Source organism: Podarcis cretensis, assembly GCF_951804945.1.
Source record: "Podarcis cretensis genome assembly, chromosome: 1".
NCBI lineage: Eukaryota > Metazoa > Chordata > Lepidosauria > Squamata > Lacertidae > Podarcis > Podarcis cretensis.
The window spans coordinates 113,524,545-113,543,598 of NC_137170.1; the positions used below are offsets into that span (position 1 = coordinate 113,524,545).

General features: G+C 41.9%; 1 protein-coding gene across 1 annotated transcript in view; it reads right to left on the minus strand.

Moving 5' to 3' along the window:
- The window catches only part of LRP2 (LDL receptor related protein 2), a 145,462-nt gene that overhangs the window by 72,925 nt on the left and 53,483 nt on the right, over nucleotides 1–19,054 (minus strand). Inside the window, 14 exon segments of the mRNA XM_079974771.1 lie at nucleotides 952–1,136; nucleotides 2,151–2,362; nucleotides 3,749–3,997; nucleotides 6,851–7,228; nucleotides 8,568–8,684; nucleotides 9,076–9,195; nucleotides 9,945–10,184; nucleotides 10,726–11,007; nucleotides 11,239–11,376; nucleotides 12,636–12,766; nucleotides 13,691–13,816; nucleotides 15,436–15,628; nucleotides 16,691–16,894; nucleotides 17,606–17,746. Coding sequence (XP_079830897.1) covers nucleotides 952–1,136; nucleotides 2,151–2,362; nucleotides 3,749–3,997; nucleotides 6,851–7,228; nucleotides 8,568–8,684; nucleotides 9,076–9,195; nucleotides 9,945–10,184; nucleotides 10,726–11,007; nucleotides 11,239–11,376; nucleotides 12,636–12,766; nucleotides 13,691–13,816; nucleotides 15,436–15,628; nucleotides 16,691–16,894; nucleotides 17,606–17,746 — 2,716 coding nt within the window.

Sequence of the window (19,054 nt, forward strand, 5' to 3'; positions counted from 1 at the left end):
CTAAACAAAGGAGTCAAAGATATATAAACCTCAGTTTATAAAATGTGCAAAGGAGGAAAAGATCCTGCATTTGCAAAAGAGAGAGAGAGAGAGAGAGAGAGAGAGAGAGAGAGAGAGAGAGAGAAGCATATACTCTTTCAAAAAAATACATGCAGAGCAAGGTGTCTCAGCTCATGTTTCCTTATGTCCCTTGACCCCTTTTCTCAAAACTTACTGTCTATGGAAAACAAGGAGCAAAAAAAAATAGTATCTAGGTTGAAGCAAAACAGCATCTCTGCTCTTGGAGCAGGCCCAGCAAGCTGCTATTTCTCCAGAATGCTCCACTGTTTCTGAAATTGAACTAACACAACATAGTTCATGGAGAATATATAAAGTCGGGATTGTAAAGCCCCTCAACTCTTCAAATAATCTCTTATGTAAATAAGTGGCTGATGCATTTTCAAATATACCATGCAAACAATAAAAAGTATTTGCTAAATGTATCTATGATGACTAACCCAAGCTGGCCAAAGAGTTGGATTTATTGGGCTGGCATGGTTGGGTCAGACCATTTCCTACAGCTTATGGAATAGGAGGACTATAGAACATAGCCAGAACTACACCTAATGTCCTATGAATTTCACATTCCCTGTATAAGGAGCTGCTTAACAATGGGGTGAACTGGAAGTGGTCAAGTGGCACAAGATGGCCAGTCTGATCCAAAACCCACAGATTTCAATCTGCGTACTTTGCTTAGGGTTAAGCTTTGGACAACACTTCTAGGAGAATTCAACGACAACTTCTGGGAATGTGGTCAAGTGACTTGACTACTACACTTCATACAAATACCAGCAAATGGTGATATAACACTACAATTTGTTCATTCAGTAATTCTTTGCTAAATTGCCCTTCCCAAGGAAGCAAGTATCCCATTGTCGAAAGGTGCCTTTTGAAAAAAGGAGAAAACCTTACTCTGTCCTGGGATCTAACACTAGTCCCCTTGGGTTTGTTACATTTTCACTGATCAGCACTGTCCTGTGGCTCCCATCGAGTCTGGAGACCTCGATTGTCTCAAGAACGAAGTCTGTCCAGTAAAGATTGCGGCCTACCCAGTCCACTGCGATGCTTTCTGTTAAGGTAACACCACTGTCAAGTACCTGCCGGAAACCATGAAGGAACAAGTTAGTGCTCTTGCAGTTTGCTACAGCCAAAATGAGTGAAAATTAATGAACTGTCTATGGAAAAGAAAAGGAGCAGCTTCGTTCTTATTGACAGTAAAAAGAGAGCTATGCTATGTAACTCATGTTCCCAAAGAGACTAATTCACTGCAATGAAACAATTCACTGCTATTCTAAAACTACTACAAACAAATGGCTTATGGCTGGAAGCAGTTGGCCTGCTCTCATATTCGGATAGTATTTGAGTAATGTTAAAGATACATTAATAGCTCAAGAGAAGCAAGAGTACTTGGCAGTAGCAAAGGGTTAAACAAAAGTCACAAGTACTATCAATTACGTACTAGGAAATACTAGTGCCCTGTGCAGTTTTAGCTTGTTTCCTTTATTATGGGAAGAATCTACCCAGCAGTGTGCTGGAAGTAAAACTGCTGTACAAAACCCTTAGAGACGGATTCATTCAAAAACTTGCAAGCATCAAGAAAATGAAAGCTGCCTTTGGGACCCTTGCAGACTGAAACAAGGGACAGACATCAAATGAAACAAGCAAATCCTCTACCCAGTCTGCAACATTTAGCAGCCATGCAAGCTTATCCCCACAGTGCATAACAGAGCTCTGTTTTCTACTCCCTTTCCCAACAGTGTACGTACATAACAAGCACTAAGGCAGGGCACTGTGAGAGATGGGTCTACCACAAATTATGATGTCAAATTTCCCACATCTGGGGAAATCACAGAGGTCAGCACATGCCTTTGTGCAGCACTTTTCACTCCACTGGGTCAAAGAATGCAAACAATGGCGTTTGCCATGGGAGTAAGTCCTTTCATGCATTACACAAATGAAAACAGCTGGCTCCACCATTTCAACACTTGTGCACTTCATGAACATCTATAAAGAATTTAGCTACAGCACAAGTGAAGAAGTGGACACACACACACAGGGGCGCCATGCAATCGTGACATGCGGCCAATGTCTGCATTCCATGAGAGACTTACAACTTTCCTGTCTGTCCCATTCTGGTAAGCAGTCCAAATCTTGTCCTGTGTGGTGTCAGACCAAAAGATTCGATCAGTAACCGAATCAAAATCAACCGCGACAATGTTCCTTCCATCACGAACCAAAGAATAAATGTGCTGCGCGTGGGAAGTTATGTTGTCGACAACAATTTGGTTACGGCTTGCCACCAACAAGAGGAGATTCCCAAATTCTGCAAAAACAGGCAAAGTCATGTAAATTCTGCAAAAGTTTTTTTTTAAAAAAACAAAAACCTGCTGGAGGAAAAGCCAGTCATAAAATCGCCACCCCTGGACTAGTAGTGGCCTCATTTCGTGACAGGAACTCAGCGGCAGAGCATATGCTACAGAGACCTCTAAGGGATAGCTCAGTCAGTAAAGCATGAGACCAGGGGTTGTCTAGACCAGGGGTTGTCTCCCTGGTCCCTACCACCCACTAGTGGGCGTTTCAAGATTCTAGGTGGGCAGTAGGGGGTTCTATGGCACAAGCTGAATCCTCCTTCCATCGAGCACTGGTGGGTGGTAAGGAAATTTTACCATCAAGAAAGATGCACTAGTGGGCAGTAGGTATAAAAAGGTTGACTATCCCTGGCCTAGACAATGCTATGCTAGATGGGTCCAAGAGTCTTAACTCGGTATAAGACAGCTTCCTCTGCTCCACAAACAGGAATGGGAATGTTCTGTCCATGAAGAAAGTGGCTCTCCGCTTGTGGAATGCTCTCCCCAGGGAGGTTCGCTTGGCACCTTCATTATACACCTTTAGGCACCAGTATCCATCAATACCCTTTTTAATTTTTTTTTGGGGGGGGGGTTATTTGGTTGTTCCACCCTGAGACCTGCAGGTATAGGGCAGTATGCAAATTTAAGAAAAAATAAAAATGTTATATACAGTACTTTCCAGCTGGAAGCAGTTCCTCTTTGCCATCTAGAAAGAAAGGGTTTAGGGGGACCCTCCAGTGAAATGCTATAATTCACACTGAGACACAGAGGGAGGGCTTCCAGTCAATGAGGTCCAGCTCCGAGGGCCTTCTGGCGGTTCCTTCACTGCGAGAAGCCAAGTTACAGGGAACCAGGCAGAGGGCCTTCTCAGTAGTGGCACCTGCCCTGTGGAACACCCTCCCACCAGATGTCAAAGAGAACAACTACCAGACTTTTAGAAGACATCTGAAGGCAGCCCTCTTTAGGGAAGCTTTTAATGTTTGATGCACTACCATAGTTTAATATTTTGTTGGAAGCTGCCCAGAGTGGCTGGGGAAGCCCAGCCAGATGGGTGGGGTATAAATAATAAATTATTATTATTATGTGCAAATAAATATAACCATTGACTGCGTGCCAATTTAAATACGACCACTGTCTGCCTGCTAATTTTTAACAACTGAATTTAAACAGAAAACGCTGAGCAACCAAACGAAACACCTGCAAGTTTCACCAGCTCAATCCCACCCCCAACTCCTTTTCTTATTTAATATGTTTCAGGTGACTTAACAGTGGACAAACTTTTGCCAAGGCCACAGGATAGCTAGGGACATGGGGATCTACAAGTGCACTTGTCTTTATGGACTTATCTTTGCCTTCCTCACCTGCTACTTTGCAAGTCCTCCCATTGGGTTCCAACACATAACCTTCGTCACAGTAACATCTGGAAGACCCTCGTTCGTTGTGGCAGTGCTGGCTGCAAAACCCTGGAGGGTCACATTCGTTGATGTCTTCGCAGGTTTTGGAGTCGTTGGCCAGCTGGTACCCAAAGGGACAAGAACACTGAGCGCCAAAGGGGCCTTGGATACAGTCATGTGTGCATCCGGCATTATTATCCGTACAGCTCTCCTGGTCTGCAAATAAATGGGAGAAAGACATAAACCAGCAGGTATGAAAACCTCTCAATTCCCCTAAAGTATAGAAAAGAGAGTTGTAACAAATGCAAAGCAACAGTGCCTGCTCTTATCTAGGAGTAGGAGAGATTGGGGAACCTGGGGCCTTCCATATATTACAATTAGACTCCCAACTCCCATCTTCCCTGGCTGGGGAGGTTGGGAATTCAACAATATCTAGAGGGCCACAAGTGCACTAAATAAGTTATAAGTAAAAGGAATGTATACTGATATGTATACATATAACTAACATGTTTGAGGTAAATTCTGAGCCAATTTGGAAGGTATTAACACTTATAGCCAACACGGAAGGCCTGCTTTTCCTGTGGGCTGTCATTGCTGAAATGCCATCCATGTAGTACCAGAAGCAGAAAAAGATTTTGAAAGGTATCGTCAGCTAACAGGCATCTGAAAATAACAACCGGTGCTCAGAATCCTCAAATGGCATAGCAAGAAAACTGATAGACAGAAAGCCATCCTAGCTTTTAAAAAAATAATAATGAGGAAAACATTACTTCAAAGTCCCAGCTATGGTTTCCACAAATGAACCACAAATACTTTGTTGCCTATATGAGTTCTCCCCACCTCCCACTCCCCACAAACTAATTGAGGTAAATATGGTATTGGATGTTATGATGAGATGCAAAGTCAAAATAATTCGCTTTTTACTTCATGATCCTTTCAAACATACTCATATACTAGCAGGTCACTTTGCTAGTTTAAAGTCTAAAATCTACATTTTTTCCTTTAGCAGCAGAGGTGGTGAACCTGTGGACCTTCTGATGTTGATGGACTACAAATCCCATCATTCCTAACCATCAGCTATCTTGGCTGAGGCTGATGAGAGTTGGGGAGTCTGGCAACATCTGGAGGACCACAGGTTCCCCACCGCTGTTTAACAACACAAAAACGGATCAATTTAGAAGTCTAAATGTAGGCTGCAACAAGCTCAAAAAGAACTCGGATTGCCCACCCTCTGCCACCACTAGCACATAAAAAGGAATGGTTTAATACCAGAAATAGGAATTGTGGTAATTGGAGGCTTATTTTTACATAATCAGGTATGCAGAGAGAAGAATACAGGGTTGGTGTAGCTTAAATCTGAGTTGCTGTTTCTTCCTATCCCCCCACAAGCTCAAGGTGTCAATTTGAAGACAAAGTGAAGTGAGAACAAGAACATATGGCTAGTACAGTGGTACTTCGGGTTACAGACGCTTCAAGTTGTGCACCGCACCGAACCCAGAAGTACCGGAACAGGTTACTTCCAGGTTTCAGCACTCGCACATGCGCAGAAGTGCTAAATCGCGCTTTGGGCATGCGCAGAAGTGCTGAATCGCAACCTGCGGCGCTGCAGGTTGCGAACGTGCCTCCCGCACGGATCATGTTCACAACCCGAGGTTCCACTGTACAGAACTTTTGGCTCCCCTTTGAACCCTTTTAAGTGACTGTGGCTGTGATAGAGAGGATCAGTTATGGTGAACACATACCAAGGGTTTTCTGCAATTGTTTTCTATCTCAGCCTGTTAAATGCCCCCCCCCCAAAAAAAAACCCCACAAAATGATCCTGAAAGTTGGGGGAATCCCCACAGAGATATGTGATGTGGCAGAATAGTTAGAATTGAAAATTTAGCTGGTTTCATGTGCACATGTGAAAGCACTTCCTTTGCACGCACACATAGAATTCTGAAGATGCCCAAGTGAGAGGAGTGGAGATTTATCTGAAATAATGCAGCCCACTGAGCTATTGAGGATGAATACATGGCTGCCACATTCTGGAGTTCCCTCCTCAACTCAACAACCCTCAATAAAGTTTGTCGGTTCAGAAAAAAAAAACCCAAACCCAAATCCAGTGTCTTTGAAACCTTCTCAGGAATACCTGTTTCTGTAAACAAGCCCTTAGCTAACAAATGCAATTTGGTGTCAAAATATTAATCTAGTATGCTTTAGACTCATACCTGGCTGAGGCTCATCTGAGAATGTGCATTGATTAGAAAAAAAGGAGGAAAGAAAGAAAGAAGTTAGGATTAAGTGTAAATCAACACTGACAGTAATCATCACAAACATGACTTCTGGCCGCTTGCCATTTTTTGAGATTATCATCAGATAAAAGTTAGAAATTGTACAGAAAATATTAAAGACCGGATGAAATTTAATTTTAATTAAAAGAAACTACTGATTATGTCCCAATCTCATAGACAGTGAATTTAACAAGTATTTGAAGATATAAGCAAAGTTTGAAACACATTTAACATATTAAACTCAACCGAAGCACTGCTGAAAATAAAGAACATACAGTCTTGCACAGTTGCAAAAGGTCTGCAAGTTATGGTGAGGCCATGCAATTGCGGGCTCCAGATATTGCAATTAATATACAGTAAGCCCACAATTTATGCACATTTAACTTGTCCACATTCAACTTTATGTGCATAGCATAAAATAATAATAAATTAAATTAAAAAGCAGACAGAAAGTGGCAATCCCACTTGCCACTGAATGTGCTTTGTCTATATTCAATTTTGGCTTTAGGCACCATCCCTGGAACGTAACCCCCACGTTAAGTTGCAGGTTTACCATACAAACAAGTATATTATACTTGATTGTGAGCTTTATGTATTTTAAAATTTATTATGTTGGTATCCCACTCTTCCTTCAAGCAGCTCAGGATTCCATATATAGCTGTTCCCATTTTACCTTTCACAATGACCCTGCAAAATAGAATAGGCTGGATTTTCCTAGGATTTTCCTGCCCCATACAATATCCAGGCATTTTGCAGGTCCATCCTGCATTTGCCCTTAAAAAAAAAAGTAACTTACTGCACAAGGGCGATTCATCGGCTCCATTAGGGCAGTCAGCAAGATTGTCACATACTCTGCTGAGGTTTACACACATGCTGTGGCCAGGACATTGCCACTGCCAGCTGGGGCACCGGAAAGGCTGAGTGGGACAGTCTCTCTCGTCACTCATGTCGCGGCAGTCGTTGTCACCGTCACAGACCCAAGCACGGTAGACGCAGTTCCCATTGTCACAGTGGAAAAGGGAAGGAGGGCAGGTCCTGGGGGGGCATCGATGATGCTCATCTGAGCCATCCACGCAGTCGGGGTGCCCATCACATTCCCAGTTGGTAGGGATACAGTTACCATCCGACTGACACTGGAACTCATTCTGATGGCACATCCCAGGTGGCCTTGTGGCTGAAACATAGTCATACGAAGCATGTGGGAGACAGTCCACGCATTGGTGGGAAAGCAAGCAGAGCTGTGGCACACATTTCGGATACAAGGGGCAGCAAATTTTTGGAAATTAAGAGGAATTGCAAAAGGACCACCCTTGACATGACAGAATAACATATCAGAGACTAGATTCAGATAGGTTGCCATGTTGGTCTGACACAGTGGAAATAAATTAAAAAATTGTCCAGTAGCACCTTAGAGACCAACTAAGTTTGTTCTGGGTATAAGCTTGCGTGTGCATGCACACTTCTTCAGACACAGATATCAGAGGCTAGTACACATGCCATTTAATGTCTGTGGACAGCAGCAATTTTACTTATATAAAAATATAACCAAACATTTTGGATATGCCTTAATACAAAAACTTGCACCTATCTCCTGGCCTTTGACTGAAGTGCGGGACGTTTTTCTCTTGCTAATTTTATTCCTTTGCTAAGCATGCTGTTTTAAATGTACATTCTATATTTCACTTCCTTTTAGTACTGTTTTATCTTGAAATGTTTCAGATATTTTAAGTTTCCTGTTAATTATGTTGCTCTTAATGTGTATTTTGTATCTTGTTTTCTTCTATAATATTTTATTTTAGAATGTTCTCTTTGATTGTTTTGATGCCGGTTTTAAACTGATTTAAGATTTTTTTCACTTAAAAATATAAAGTGGTATGGATACTTTGTAGTTTTCATTTGTTCAAACATCGTTCCCTCTTGCTGCCATTATAGTGTTGATATTTCTTCTTTTTTCTGTATTTATTAAAAAAAGGAATTTAATGCACATCTCACTGAAGCCATTAGGAAAGCTCTTGTTGATTTCAATGTGTGAATTGTTTCTAAAACTATACACAAAGCAGTTCAGTATAACAAAATCTTGACTCAAATTTGGATTCAGAAGACATGTGAGATCTAACCCATGTCATGTTATTATTGGAGAATGCCACTTTATTATGCGCCTCAAGCTGAGTTATTGCAGACATCTCATCTTGTCTGCAGCCAGCGTGTTCAATTCTTCATAATATTTCACTAGTAACAGGGAACCTTGTCTGTTCCTATGGTCAGGACCAGTCCTGTCATTATGGAGAGTGAGGCAGCTGCCTCAGGCAGCATACTTTGGATGTCATGAAAGGGCAGCAAATTGCTAGTTATCCAATCAATCACTGATGTATTTTTACTGCCAAGGAGGAAAGGAGGTATATATGGGATTTTCTCCCTCAAGTACTTGGGTAATAAGTAATTTGACTTGGGAGGACAGACATCTGCTGTTCTGCCTCAGGCAGCCAAATGTCTTAGGTCAGTTCTGTACTTACGACAACCAGCCTCATCTGAGTGATCGTTGCAGTCAAAGACACCATCGCATTGGTAATAATTGCTGATACACTGGTCTCCACTTGCACATTTAAACTCATTGGAACTACAGTTGTAAACTAAAATAAAAAAGAATGATTATCTCAGGTTTCACTTGGTGACAAGCTTTTGGACAGTTTCTCTGCCATTGTACTAAGAGCAAGAACATGGTAGGCAGTGATTACGACTAAATATATATCCCTGGGGATTCTAGAGGACAGGAGGAATGCTTGCATCGCCCACTTCCCTGAAGTACAAGAAGAAGAAGAAAAAGAAGAAGAAGAATTTGGATTTGATATCTCGCTGTATCACTACCCTAAGGAGTCTCAAAGCGGCCATCAATCTCCTTTCCCTTCCTCCCCCACAACAAACACTCTGTGAGGTGAGTGAGGCTGAGAGACTTCAGAGAAGTGTGACTTAGCCCTGAAGATGAAAATGTCAAGTGTAAGGAGGAGGCAGGTGATACTTAACTGCAATCATGTTCATCCGCTCCATCTACACAATCCTTGTCACCATCACACACATAAAATGGATCGATGCACCTGTGATCAGGACACTGGAACTGACCAGGCTCACATGTCTCTGTGAAAGCTAAAAAACAAAACACCAACTTAATAGAATACAGTGGTACCTCGGTTCTCAAAAGTAATCCGTTCCGGAAGACCTTTCGAGTTCCGAAACTTCTGAAAACTGAGGCACAAAGGGTGGCCTGCAAATTCAATTGAGAAAATTGAAAAACACACAGAGGAAGATGGAAGCATTTACTTCCGGGTTTTCGACGTTCAGGTTCTGAAACGCTCGTCAATGGAGACGCTCAAGAACCGAGGTACCGCTGTACCTATTTTCCCATAGCCCTATTTTGCATTAACACACTATGCAGCATATTACAGAGCTACAATCTGTGCAGCACCATGTATTTTCTAAGAAGGAAAATCTCCCTGGAACTAGTTTAGTCTAGAACTAACATAGGAATCTGCCTTAGGAGACCACTGGTCCTCCTAGTTCAGTGTTGCCAATGCACACTAGCAGTGGGTCCCCAGGCCTTCAGGGAGGAGTCATTCCCAACCCTAACTGCAGCTTACTCCTACTAAGCATGCTTACAATGGTAGCCAGAGCTGTGTAGAAGCTGAGCTGCAGAGAAAGAAAAGCAAGGACTTTGAAGAGGGGGCTGAGGGTACCCTGGAGCTAAACTATCTGGGGTTGTTCAGGGCCTGGATGGGGATCACATGGACACTGCTTTGGGTTTTAAAAGGCAGGAGAGGTTTTGGGCTGTTGTTGCAGAAGCAGATTGCTGAGAAAGACTAAGCACAGCGCTGTATCCTCCCTATTTGAATGCTTACTGCAGTTTTTTTCATCTGATCCGTCACCGCAGTCATTGTCTGTATCGCACAGCCAGATTCTGGGAATGCACTTGCTGTTGTCACAGGTGAACAAGGCTGCCGGGCAGGAAGTGGGGCCCTGCGTGGGGCAGTGGAGCTCATCGCTACTATCGAGACAGTCGTTGTGCTTATCGCATCGCCACCGGTTAGGAATGCACTGGCCATTTCTGCAGGTAAAGGCCGACGAAGCACAAGAATTGTCTAAATGAGAAAATAAAATGTTGAGAAGCTTTGAGTTATAATGCCACCAAAACCAGCCTTCCTGGCTACCACACAAAGATGTTCCACTCAATGTAAAAACACAATTTGGAGGGTGAGGGGGAGAAAACTCATTAGGTCTGAGTAACATAAATGGTATTTCATTCTATTGCCTATTACTGGTGTAGGGGTTTCTGTCAGCATCGTGTGGGGAGGCCCTTTGTTTATGTATTTATTTATTTTTACTGAGAATGCGAGCTCTCTTTTCCCCCAGCTGCAAGAAGTCTATGACAAAATTGTCTCTCACTAAATGTAAACAAAAAGACTATGGATCGAAAGTGGAGACACAATAGATGCACCTTCCCCTGCTTATCTGTTTTGTAACACACAAAAATCATGAATAAAAACTAATTTTAAAAATAATAATAATAAATGGTATTGAAGGCTTACACTATGTTCTCCAATTTCTTCCAATGGGCGGACTGCAACTGAGTAATTTTTGAACAAAAGACGTGACATTGGAGGGATTGGACATTGGACTTACTGAGGGATCCACAGTTCTGTTCATCGCTGTTGTCGTGGCAATCATCCACACCATCACATCGATAGTACCTGGGTACACACCTGCCATTGCCACAGGAAAAGGAGTATGAACCACACTGTAAAGTGGGAGGCTCGTTGGATGGATCCTCCACACAGGTCAACTGGTTAGAGCTCAGTTTCATTCCATAGGGGCAGCCACAAACCCGCTGAAAATTGGGCACTGGGAAGCAGAAATGGCTGCAGTCTCCATTGGGATTTGTTGCTCTGTTACAGTAGTTATTCCCTTCGAAAACACAATGAAAGATTAATTCGGAAGATTTGCAACACTACAGAAACACTTACAAAACACCCCCTTTCCCGATGAAGGAAAAGATTCCTGAGACACAAAAGGTAAACGTTGAAAATGGAAGGGCAAAAACTTGTGAAAATGTTTAAAGGAGTTGAACAAATAATGCTGCTGCAAATCAAGATGCTTCGACATACATCCTTGAAAAAGTACAATAGATAAGCTTACCTATTTGAGACTGAGCATTATATGCTTTCACGTGCATGATATTATTGATTCCCCTCCTAATAATAGTCATTTCTCCTCCATCAGACTTTCGGACCCGAACTATTCCACCAAGTCTCCAGTCAGTGAAATATGCATAACCTGCAACACCCAACCAAAAAACCAAAACATTACGGAGGTTATTATTATATATGAACAACAGGAATGCTCACATGCCAAAGCTGACTGGGCATATGTACTGGTTTGGATCCAACTGGCTGTGAGCCGTGTTTGTGGGGGTGGTTGGGTTTTTTTATTTATTCCACTTTTTCTGCTGCCGCCCCACCACCACCACCACATGCTGTTCTAGAGGTTCCCCCAACTGGAAGGAACAAACTGGAAGTGCAGTACAGAGAAGGGGGAGGCAAGAAAGCCTTGTTCCATTAAGCCGATCTCCACTTAGGGAAGTTAGGGTGCTAGTCAATTCTCAACTCTTCCTCAGAATTAGTGAAAGCCAGTGTGGTGCAGTGGTTAAGAGTGGTAGACTCGTAATCTGGTGAATGGGGTTCGCGTCTCTGCTCCTCCACATGCAGCTGCTGGGTGACCTTGGGCTAGTCACACTTCTCTGAAGTCTCTCAGCCCCACTCACCTCACAGAGTGTTTGTTGTGGGGGAGGAAGGGAAAGGAGAATGTTAGCCGCTTTGAGACTCCTTCGGGCAGTGATAAAGCGGGATAGCAAATCCAAACTCTTCTTCTCTTCTATCCATACTGCAAAAGTGATCTCTAGACCATTGTGGAATTTCACATGGGGAGTTGGGTGATGCAGCATGAAAATGAATGTGTGATGTGAGGTTCAGTCTATTTCTCCACATACTTGCTCCAGAAAGAGGCCATGGTGAATGGCATTGTTCACATTTGGTGATATGAGCAAGCGACAACAACAGCTTTTACAGCACTGAGTTTCAGAACCAACATTATTTCCCTCATTAAAAACAAACAAACCCAACCAACCAACAACAACAACATACTGGAAATCAGACAGAAAATGACCGAAACTTCACTTGCAATGTCAAGAGAGTCAGATACAAGGCTTAAACCTGCATTTTCTGTTTGCATGTGTATTTCAAAAGCAAATGAAGAAGTGAAACCTCATAAACTGGAGATATGGGAACCTGAAGCCACCCAGATGTTGTTGGGCTGCAACTCCCACCATCCTTTACACTTTGGGACATGCTGACTGGGGCTGGTGGAAGTCGGAGTCAAAACAACACCTGCAAGGCCACCAGTTCCCCACCCCTGTTGTAAACAATCCTTTTGCAAGAAAACCTGCATTTCAATGCATTGCAACCTACTATATTCCAAAAGGCTTTCATACCGCGAGAGACTGAGGACCGCTGTGAGGACTCAACATAGATACTGACCTCCAAAGATAGTGAGACCAAACGGATGTGTCATCTGATTAATTCGTTCCAGCGTCTTCCTGTCCAGCCCATCAAAGGTACTGTGTTCAATCTTATCAAAGAAGGCATCCACCCAGTAAAGCCTTAAAGAACTGAAAGAAATGAGAGTTTTATTTGAATTTTTACAGAAAAGTAGTTTGCCTGCGGAGACATGCAGGTGGAAGGTATATTCCTCTGTAAATAATTTCCATCTAACTGTTATTCATCTCAATGGAGGTTTCTGCACCATAAACATCCAGTGCAAAATTAGTATTTTGAGGAGGATGGAATGTTCCAGAATCCGCCTTCCACAAGTCCCCTCACTGTTTTCGCTGCACCCCTTTCTAATGAGGCTTCTTCCTGGGATACCTTCCCTGTCAGTTGGGGCCCACACAACAAATGTCCTTTTAAATGTGTTGGGGGAGGGGGATATGGGTTTGTTTTGTTCTTGTTTTTTATTACGTATTTTGTGCTTTTACTTTGCATTTTTATACTGTGAACTGCCCTGAGATTTTCAGATAAAGGGTGATGTACAAATTTAATAAAACAATAATAAAATGATTATGATTCCATACAGCCATTCAGAGTTGGATCAGTTGCATAAGTCAATCCAGAATGAGGGCAATGCCTTCTGGCTCAGCAATGCCCTCACTTCGGAGGTGTGAATGTTTCAATCTCCTTTCAAAGCAAACCTTGAGGCAGGGAGAACACTGGAAAAAAGGTGCCTATCACTACAGATCAAAGCTTTGGCTAAGGTGCCCTCTCCCACCCTTTCAGCCCAGCCATAATTGAAAACTTAAATCTGTTGTTCGGAATGGCATTTCATAACTTACTTCCCTACCATCTAAAGTATTTCAGCTTTTGGTGACAAACTAAAAGCATCTGTAGTTTGCAAGAAAATGACTTGACTATCAGCATTCTGGAAGAAATGGTCGTTTTGATGCTGCATTTGCTGTAGTGTAAAGATTATTTCTGCAATGTCCGCTGGTTGTATAATATCTGCTTTTAAAAATCCTTGTTTTGATTTGATTTCTTACCTCCAATCAATAGCTAAGCCGTTAGGCCAGCCAAGTGTTGTGTTCACAATTGGTAAGGCATGTGATCCATCACTCCATGCTCTCATGATCTTAGCAGGCCGGAACCAGTCCGTCCAAAATATGTATCTGGAAATAATAATAAAATACACTGAAACTACAAATAGTCATCAAAATGTTGGTATTTCTCCCTGGCCTGTCACCTGCAGTGCAATAAAAACCCAACCCCCAAACTAAAAACGGTCTTTTAGACATAGTACTTACTATGTTCTGACACTTGTTCTTGCTATCGCTTATAGAGGAAACAAATTTAAAAACAAACTGAACTCAACTCAACTCAACACTCACTCACTAAATAAAAGGATAATAATGGATTGGATTCAGATTTCCCTTAAGTGGATTTCACAAGGCACTACACTGGAGGAAGGGATTGGCAGGCAATTTTCATCTATTCCTCTTTCCCCATATGCCCCCCACAGTGCCATTTCCCATGATGTTCCAAAGGGCCCTGTGACCCTGCGGGGTATTTTGGGAGGGAAGTGCAATGTGCTGCAAGGGGAAATCCACGGAAAATTACCTAGGGATAACTTGACCCTAAATAATAATAGTAACAGTAGTAGTGGTGACTAGTTTTCACCAAAACAAAAGTTTAACTCAATAGAGAAGCAAGTGCCAGCCATATTGCTAAGAACTGGAGCATTCTCTCCCCATCCATTATGGATAAACAGCAATAAATAAAAATATTATGGCTTCTTGTTACAGATCTGTCAACAGTTAACAATATGGAAATAAGGAAATAGATAGGAGGAAGATTTTTCCATAGTATAATCAAAGTTACAAGACATTCACAGAAGGTTTAAATTAGCCTCTCGCCCAGAGATAATGGGAACTGACACCAGCTGCATAACCAAGTGCCAGGAGAGGGAGCCCCCATCATCAGAGGCAGTACGCATAACCACATTAATAACCTCCGCATGGACTTTGCATTCTGAAATAACTTCTTTTTTCCTCTACAAAGCAAAAACATCAGGCTGGGATTTGGCCCTCAGAACGGAGTATCAGAGACTAGGTAAGTGAGAGACATGCTCTAACACTCCTCCAAGAGAGTTATTTATAAAGATAACGCCGTGGAGATAACAGGAACTCTTACGCTGCAGTGAGTTCTGTTCCAATCCAAAGAAAGAGCACAGAACAAACGCTTCTTGGTTTTTTAATAGATAATTCTGCTGAATACCCCTTTTGTGTTGATTTTGTACCACCTTGCGTTTTGCTCTGGATGTTGTAACTGGTGCCAGGACAACAAGGAGGAGGGGGAGGGATGCCTGAACAAGGGGAAGATATCTGAGATGGGAAAAGGAGGCTCCTGGACTGAAATCAGCAAGAAGTATTTTTGAAATACAAAACCACATGGCCCTTAAAACACACACAAACAGTAGTTAAAAAAAAAAGTTGGAGTCAATCTACAGTTTCTGAAATATCATGTGGTACAGCCCTCCTGGACCTGGTATCACTTCAGAATGGAGGTGGTGCAACAGCATGGTTGAATACCCACATTTTTAATAGCAATCCTGCATGTGGAAAAACAAGTTACAGTAAAAATCGTTTCTATACCATTTCCAGACAGGGGACTATTGACGCAGAGGAGCATTCTAGCACATGATGCACTGCCTGCCTTCTAACACAGCAGCATCGCAAAAGGGCTTTACCTCGTTATATTTCTGAACACACAGCTGAGTGTTGAGACTTACCCAATAACAGGATGAACCACTATTGAACGAGGATTATTCAGGTTCTGAACTATAGCTCTTCTCGATTTATCAGCCAATCTCATGACACTAATGCTCCTATATGGAGGGTCCGTCCAGTAGATATTCTTGGAGATCCAATCAAAAGCCAAGTCTTCAACTCCTTCCACTCTGTTGGCTACAAGGATTTCCCTGCCTGGTGTTCATATAAAATGGACATAAAATTTATGAAAAGGGGAATGGGAAACTTTCTATTTAAGCGTTATATGATAAATAGTTAACTATTTGTTTAACCTCTTCCCCTCTGCAATCCCCAGAGTGAGTGGCCAGTGGATGGGGAAGTAAGCAGTAGATTTCTATTGCATCCTGTGTTCATTGCAATCAACGCTGCTTCCGTTCTGCTACAGTTTGATTTCCACTAAAACCTATGTTTTAGAACCTATTTGCCATGGCCAGAACTAACCTAATTAATTAATTCCAGTGGAAGGGCAACATCAAAACCAATGCAGACTACAGCACAGCATTTACAGACTAATAATAATGATAATGAATACTGCTCCATTCCTTACATAGGTGGAACATGAGAATCGCGGCAACTTCCACTCCCATTTCCATAGGAATGCTATGGAATCCCTATCTATAGGTCAGTGGTGGAAAACATTCTCTGTATGCAAAAGATTCCAGGTTCAATTTCATGTTAAAAGAACTGAGGAACCATACTTAGGAAACATCTCAGGCCTATATTTTAGATTTAGAAGGCCCATGGGCCAGATCCTGCCCCTGGACCTTAGTCTGCCTACCCATTCCTAAGAGCCCAATCGTCTTCTAAATGTGGCCCACTGACGGTCCGGGAATCAGCGTGTTTTTACATGAGAAGAATGTGTGCTTTTATTTAAAATGCATCTCTGGGTTATTTGTGGGGCATAGGAATTCGTTCATTATTTTTCAATATATATTCCGGCCTCCCACAAGGTCCACAGTGGACCAGCCCCCTGCCGAAAAAGTTTACTGACCCCTGCCTAAGAACCTTGAAAAGCAGCTCCCAATCAATGCAGACAGTATGGAGCTATACGGGCCAGCAGTTTTATTCTATATACAGTCTATAGAGATGAGCTATTTTTGCTCTTTCAAAACAGCAGTTTTGCTTTGTAGTCTGAATCAATGGGATCAAAAGCGATGATTACCCATTTTTCCTGCTCAGTTCAAGATGCTAAGATAGGCAGAGGAGGAAATCAAAACAGAGAGATTTGCATCTTACCTGTCCCATCGGTTTTTTGTTTATAAATTATGTCCTTAATGGTATCAGAATAGAAGATGGTATCCTCCTGGGCGTAGAAGTCAATCCCAACAAAATAGGAAGGGGTCCCTGTCACAGGGATGATCACATCTTCCTGGGTGGAAAGATTGAATGGGATTCCACGAACAGCTAGCTGGGATGAGAAGAGCAGAAACTGCTGCACAGCTGTTAGGGGAAAGAACACAAAAAAATCAGGCTCCAATGATCCTAAAATAATAGTTAGTTGAAGTTAATGCTTTTAAAAACATAACTGAGAGGAGAAAATATCCATGCAAGAACATCTACCAGACAAGACGAACTCAATCAAAATTAAAAAGTGGAGAACAGAAAATTACAACAAAGCATGTATATAAACTTAAACAAGTACCCAATCTAAAGGCATATGATGTTGTCAACTTGCTGAAACTAAGCAGGCCTTCATCTGGCCAATGCCTCCATCAGAAACTGTCTAAAAAACCTATGTTGTGAAATTTGTGATGGAAGAAAGGTGGAATATAAACGTGATAAATAAATAAAATAAGGGCTAAACCCAGCAATGGAACTTTGCCTGCTCTAGATCACAACAGAACCCAATCACACGCCCAAATCATTTCTGAAATGTGAAGTATATGCAGGATGCAAGCCAAGGAACTGGGATGGGCTGCAGATAAGGGACTATATTTGAAACACAATAGTTCCCACCACGTGGAATACATTGGGCAAGCATAGGAAACATGCACAACACCCCTGTGGGGAGATGCGAGTAGTCCCACATGCACTCTGCTACATAATGGTGCACAGCAGCTGTGAGGATTGCACACACTGAAACTGAAAAGCCAGCTAGCAATACAGCCATCCATTCAAGCATTACTTAAGAGAGTCAGTATGAGTCCTTACCAATGCAACGTCGTCCGTCAGCATGCAAGTCAAAGCCCAACATGCATTTGCAACGATAGCCAAGACCATCATTATCTGTTTTGTGACTGAGAACACAGATCTGCTCACACCCTCCATTATTGCTACCACAAGGGTTTCTTACTGGAAAAAAATAATACGGTTACAGCCTTACCAAACTAAATCAAATGTTAGGTTTTCATTATGTTTTTAATTTCATTGGTACTTTTTACCTTAGTGCATGAAAAGATTAGGGACAAAATATCAGCTTTCCTCTACTGATGTTGAGTGCCTCCTATAACACATTTTACATGGTCAACTCCTATTAAATCTGTTCAAATTTCCCAACCGTCTAAGCATTTCTGAACTGATTCTCAGCATATTGCAGACTCACAGATTTTGGCTTATTAATTTTTTTCCAAAGGAGTTATTCTTTCTACATATCAAGTACATTTAAGTCCCACTGATTTAAAAGGGAAAGCTAAAAGCATTCCTCTCTCCTATTGAAAACAATGGGACTGGAATTGCTTAACTTCTTGGATCAGAGGCTGTCTCACACCTAATTCATCTGAAATTAATTCATTCCAGCTAATAAGGAAATGCCGCTCTCCCCTTTAAGAGTAGTTAGAACAGTATGCTTAAAAAAAGAAAAGAAAATTGCACACACACACACCAGTGTCCCTATTTTCCAGGGACAGTTCCGGATTTACCAAAGCTGCCCCAGTTTCTGATTTGATCCTGGAATGTCCCGCTTTTCCTTAGAATGTCCCTATTTTCACTGGAGAAATGTTGGAGCGTATAGAGATAAGTAACTTATACAACCTTTAGAAGACATCTGAAACCAGCCCTGTATAGGGTAGTTTTTTATTGTTTAATATTTTATTATGTTTTTATATATGTTGGAAGCCGCCCAGTCAGATGGGCAGACTATAATCAGATTATTATTATGGAATAGGATGTCCCGATTTTCATCGGAGAAATATGTAACATACACACATCTATATGCACATATACTCTCTCTCTCTCTCTCTCTCCATGCCAAAATATACTTCAGAGGCTGGCTGAGGTCTAGAAATCCTCCTGTAAAGGGATATTCCATACACAGACCTTCCCAAAAGATTATCAGCACTGCCAGCTTTAACAATACTTATCACTTGCAAGATAGGACAGGGTGCTTATAATTAATATCCCAGCTGCCAACCCGTAAATAAGTATGCTGTGATGTTACAGGTAGGTAGCCGAAAATAAAATAAAATAATTCCTTCCATTAGCACCTTAGAGACCAACTAAGTTTGTTATTGGTATGAACTTTCATGTACATGCACACTTCTTCAGATAGTGTACATGCACACGAAAGCTCATACCAAGAACAAACTTAGTTGGTCTCTAAGGTGCTACTGGAAGGAATTTTTTTATTTTGTTATGCTGTGGTGTGAGAGCTGACAGGATGCC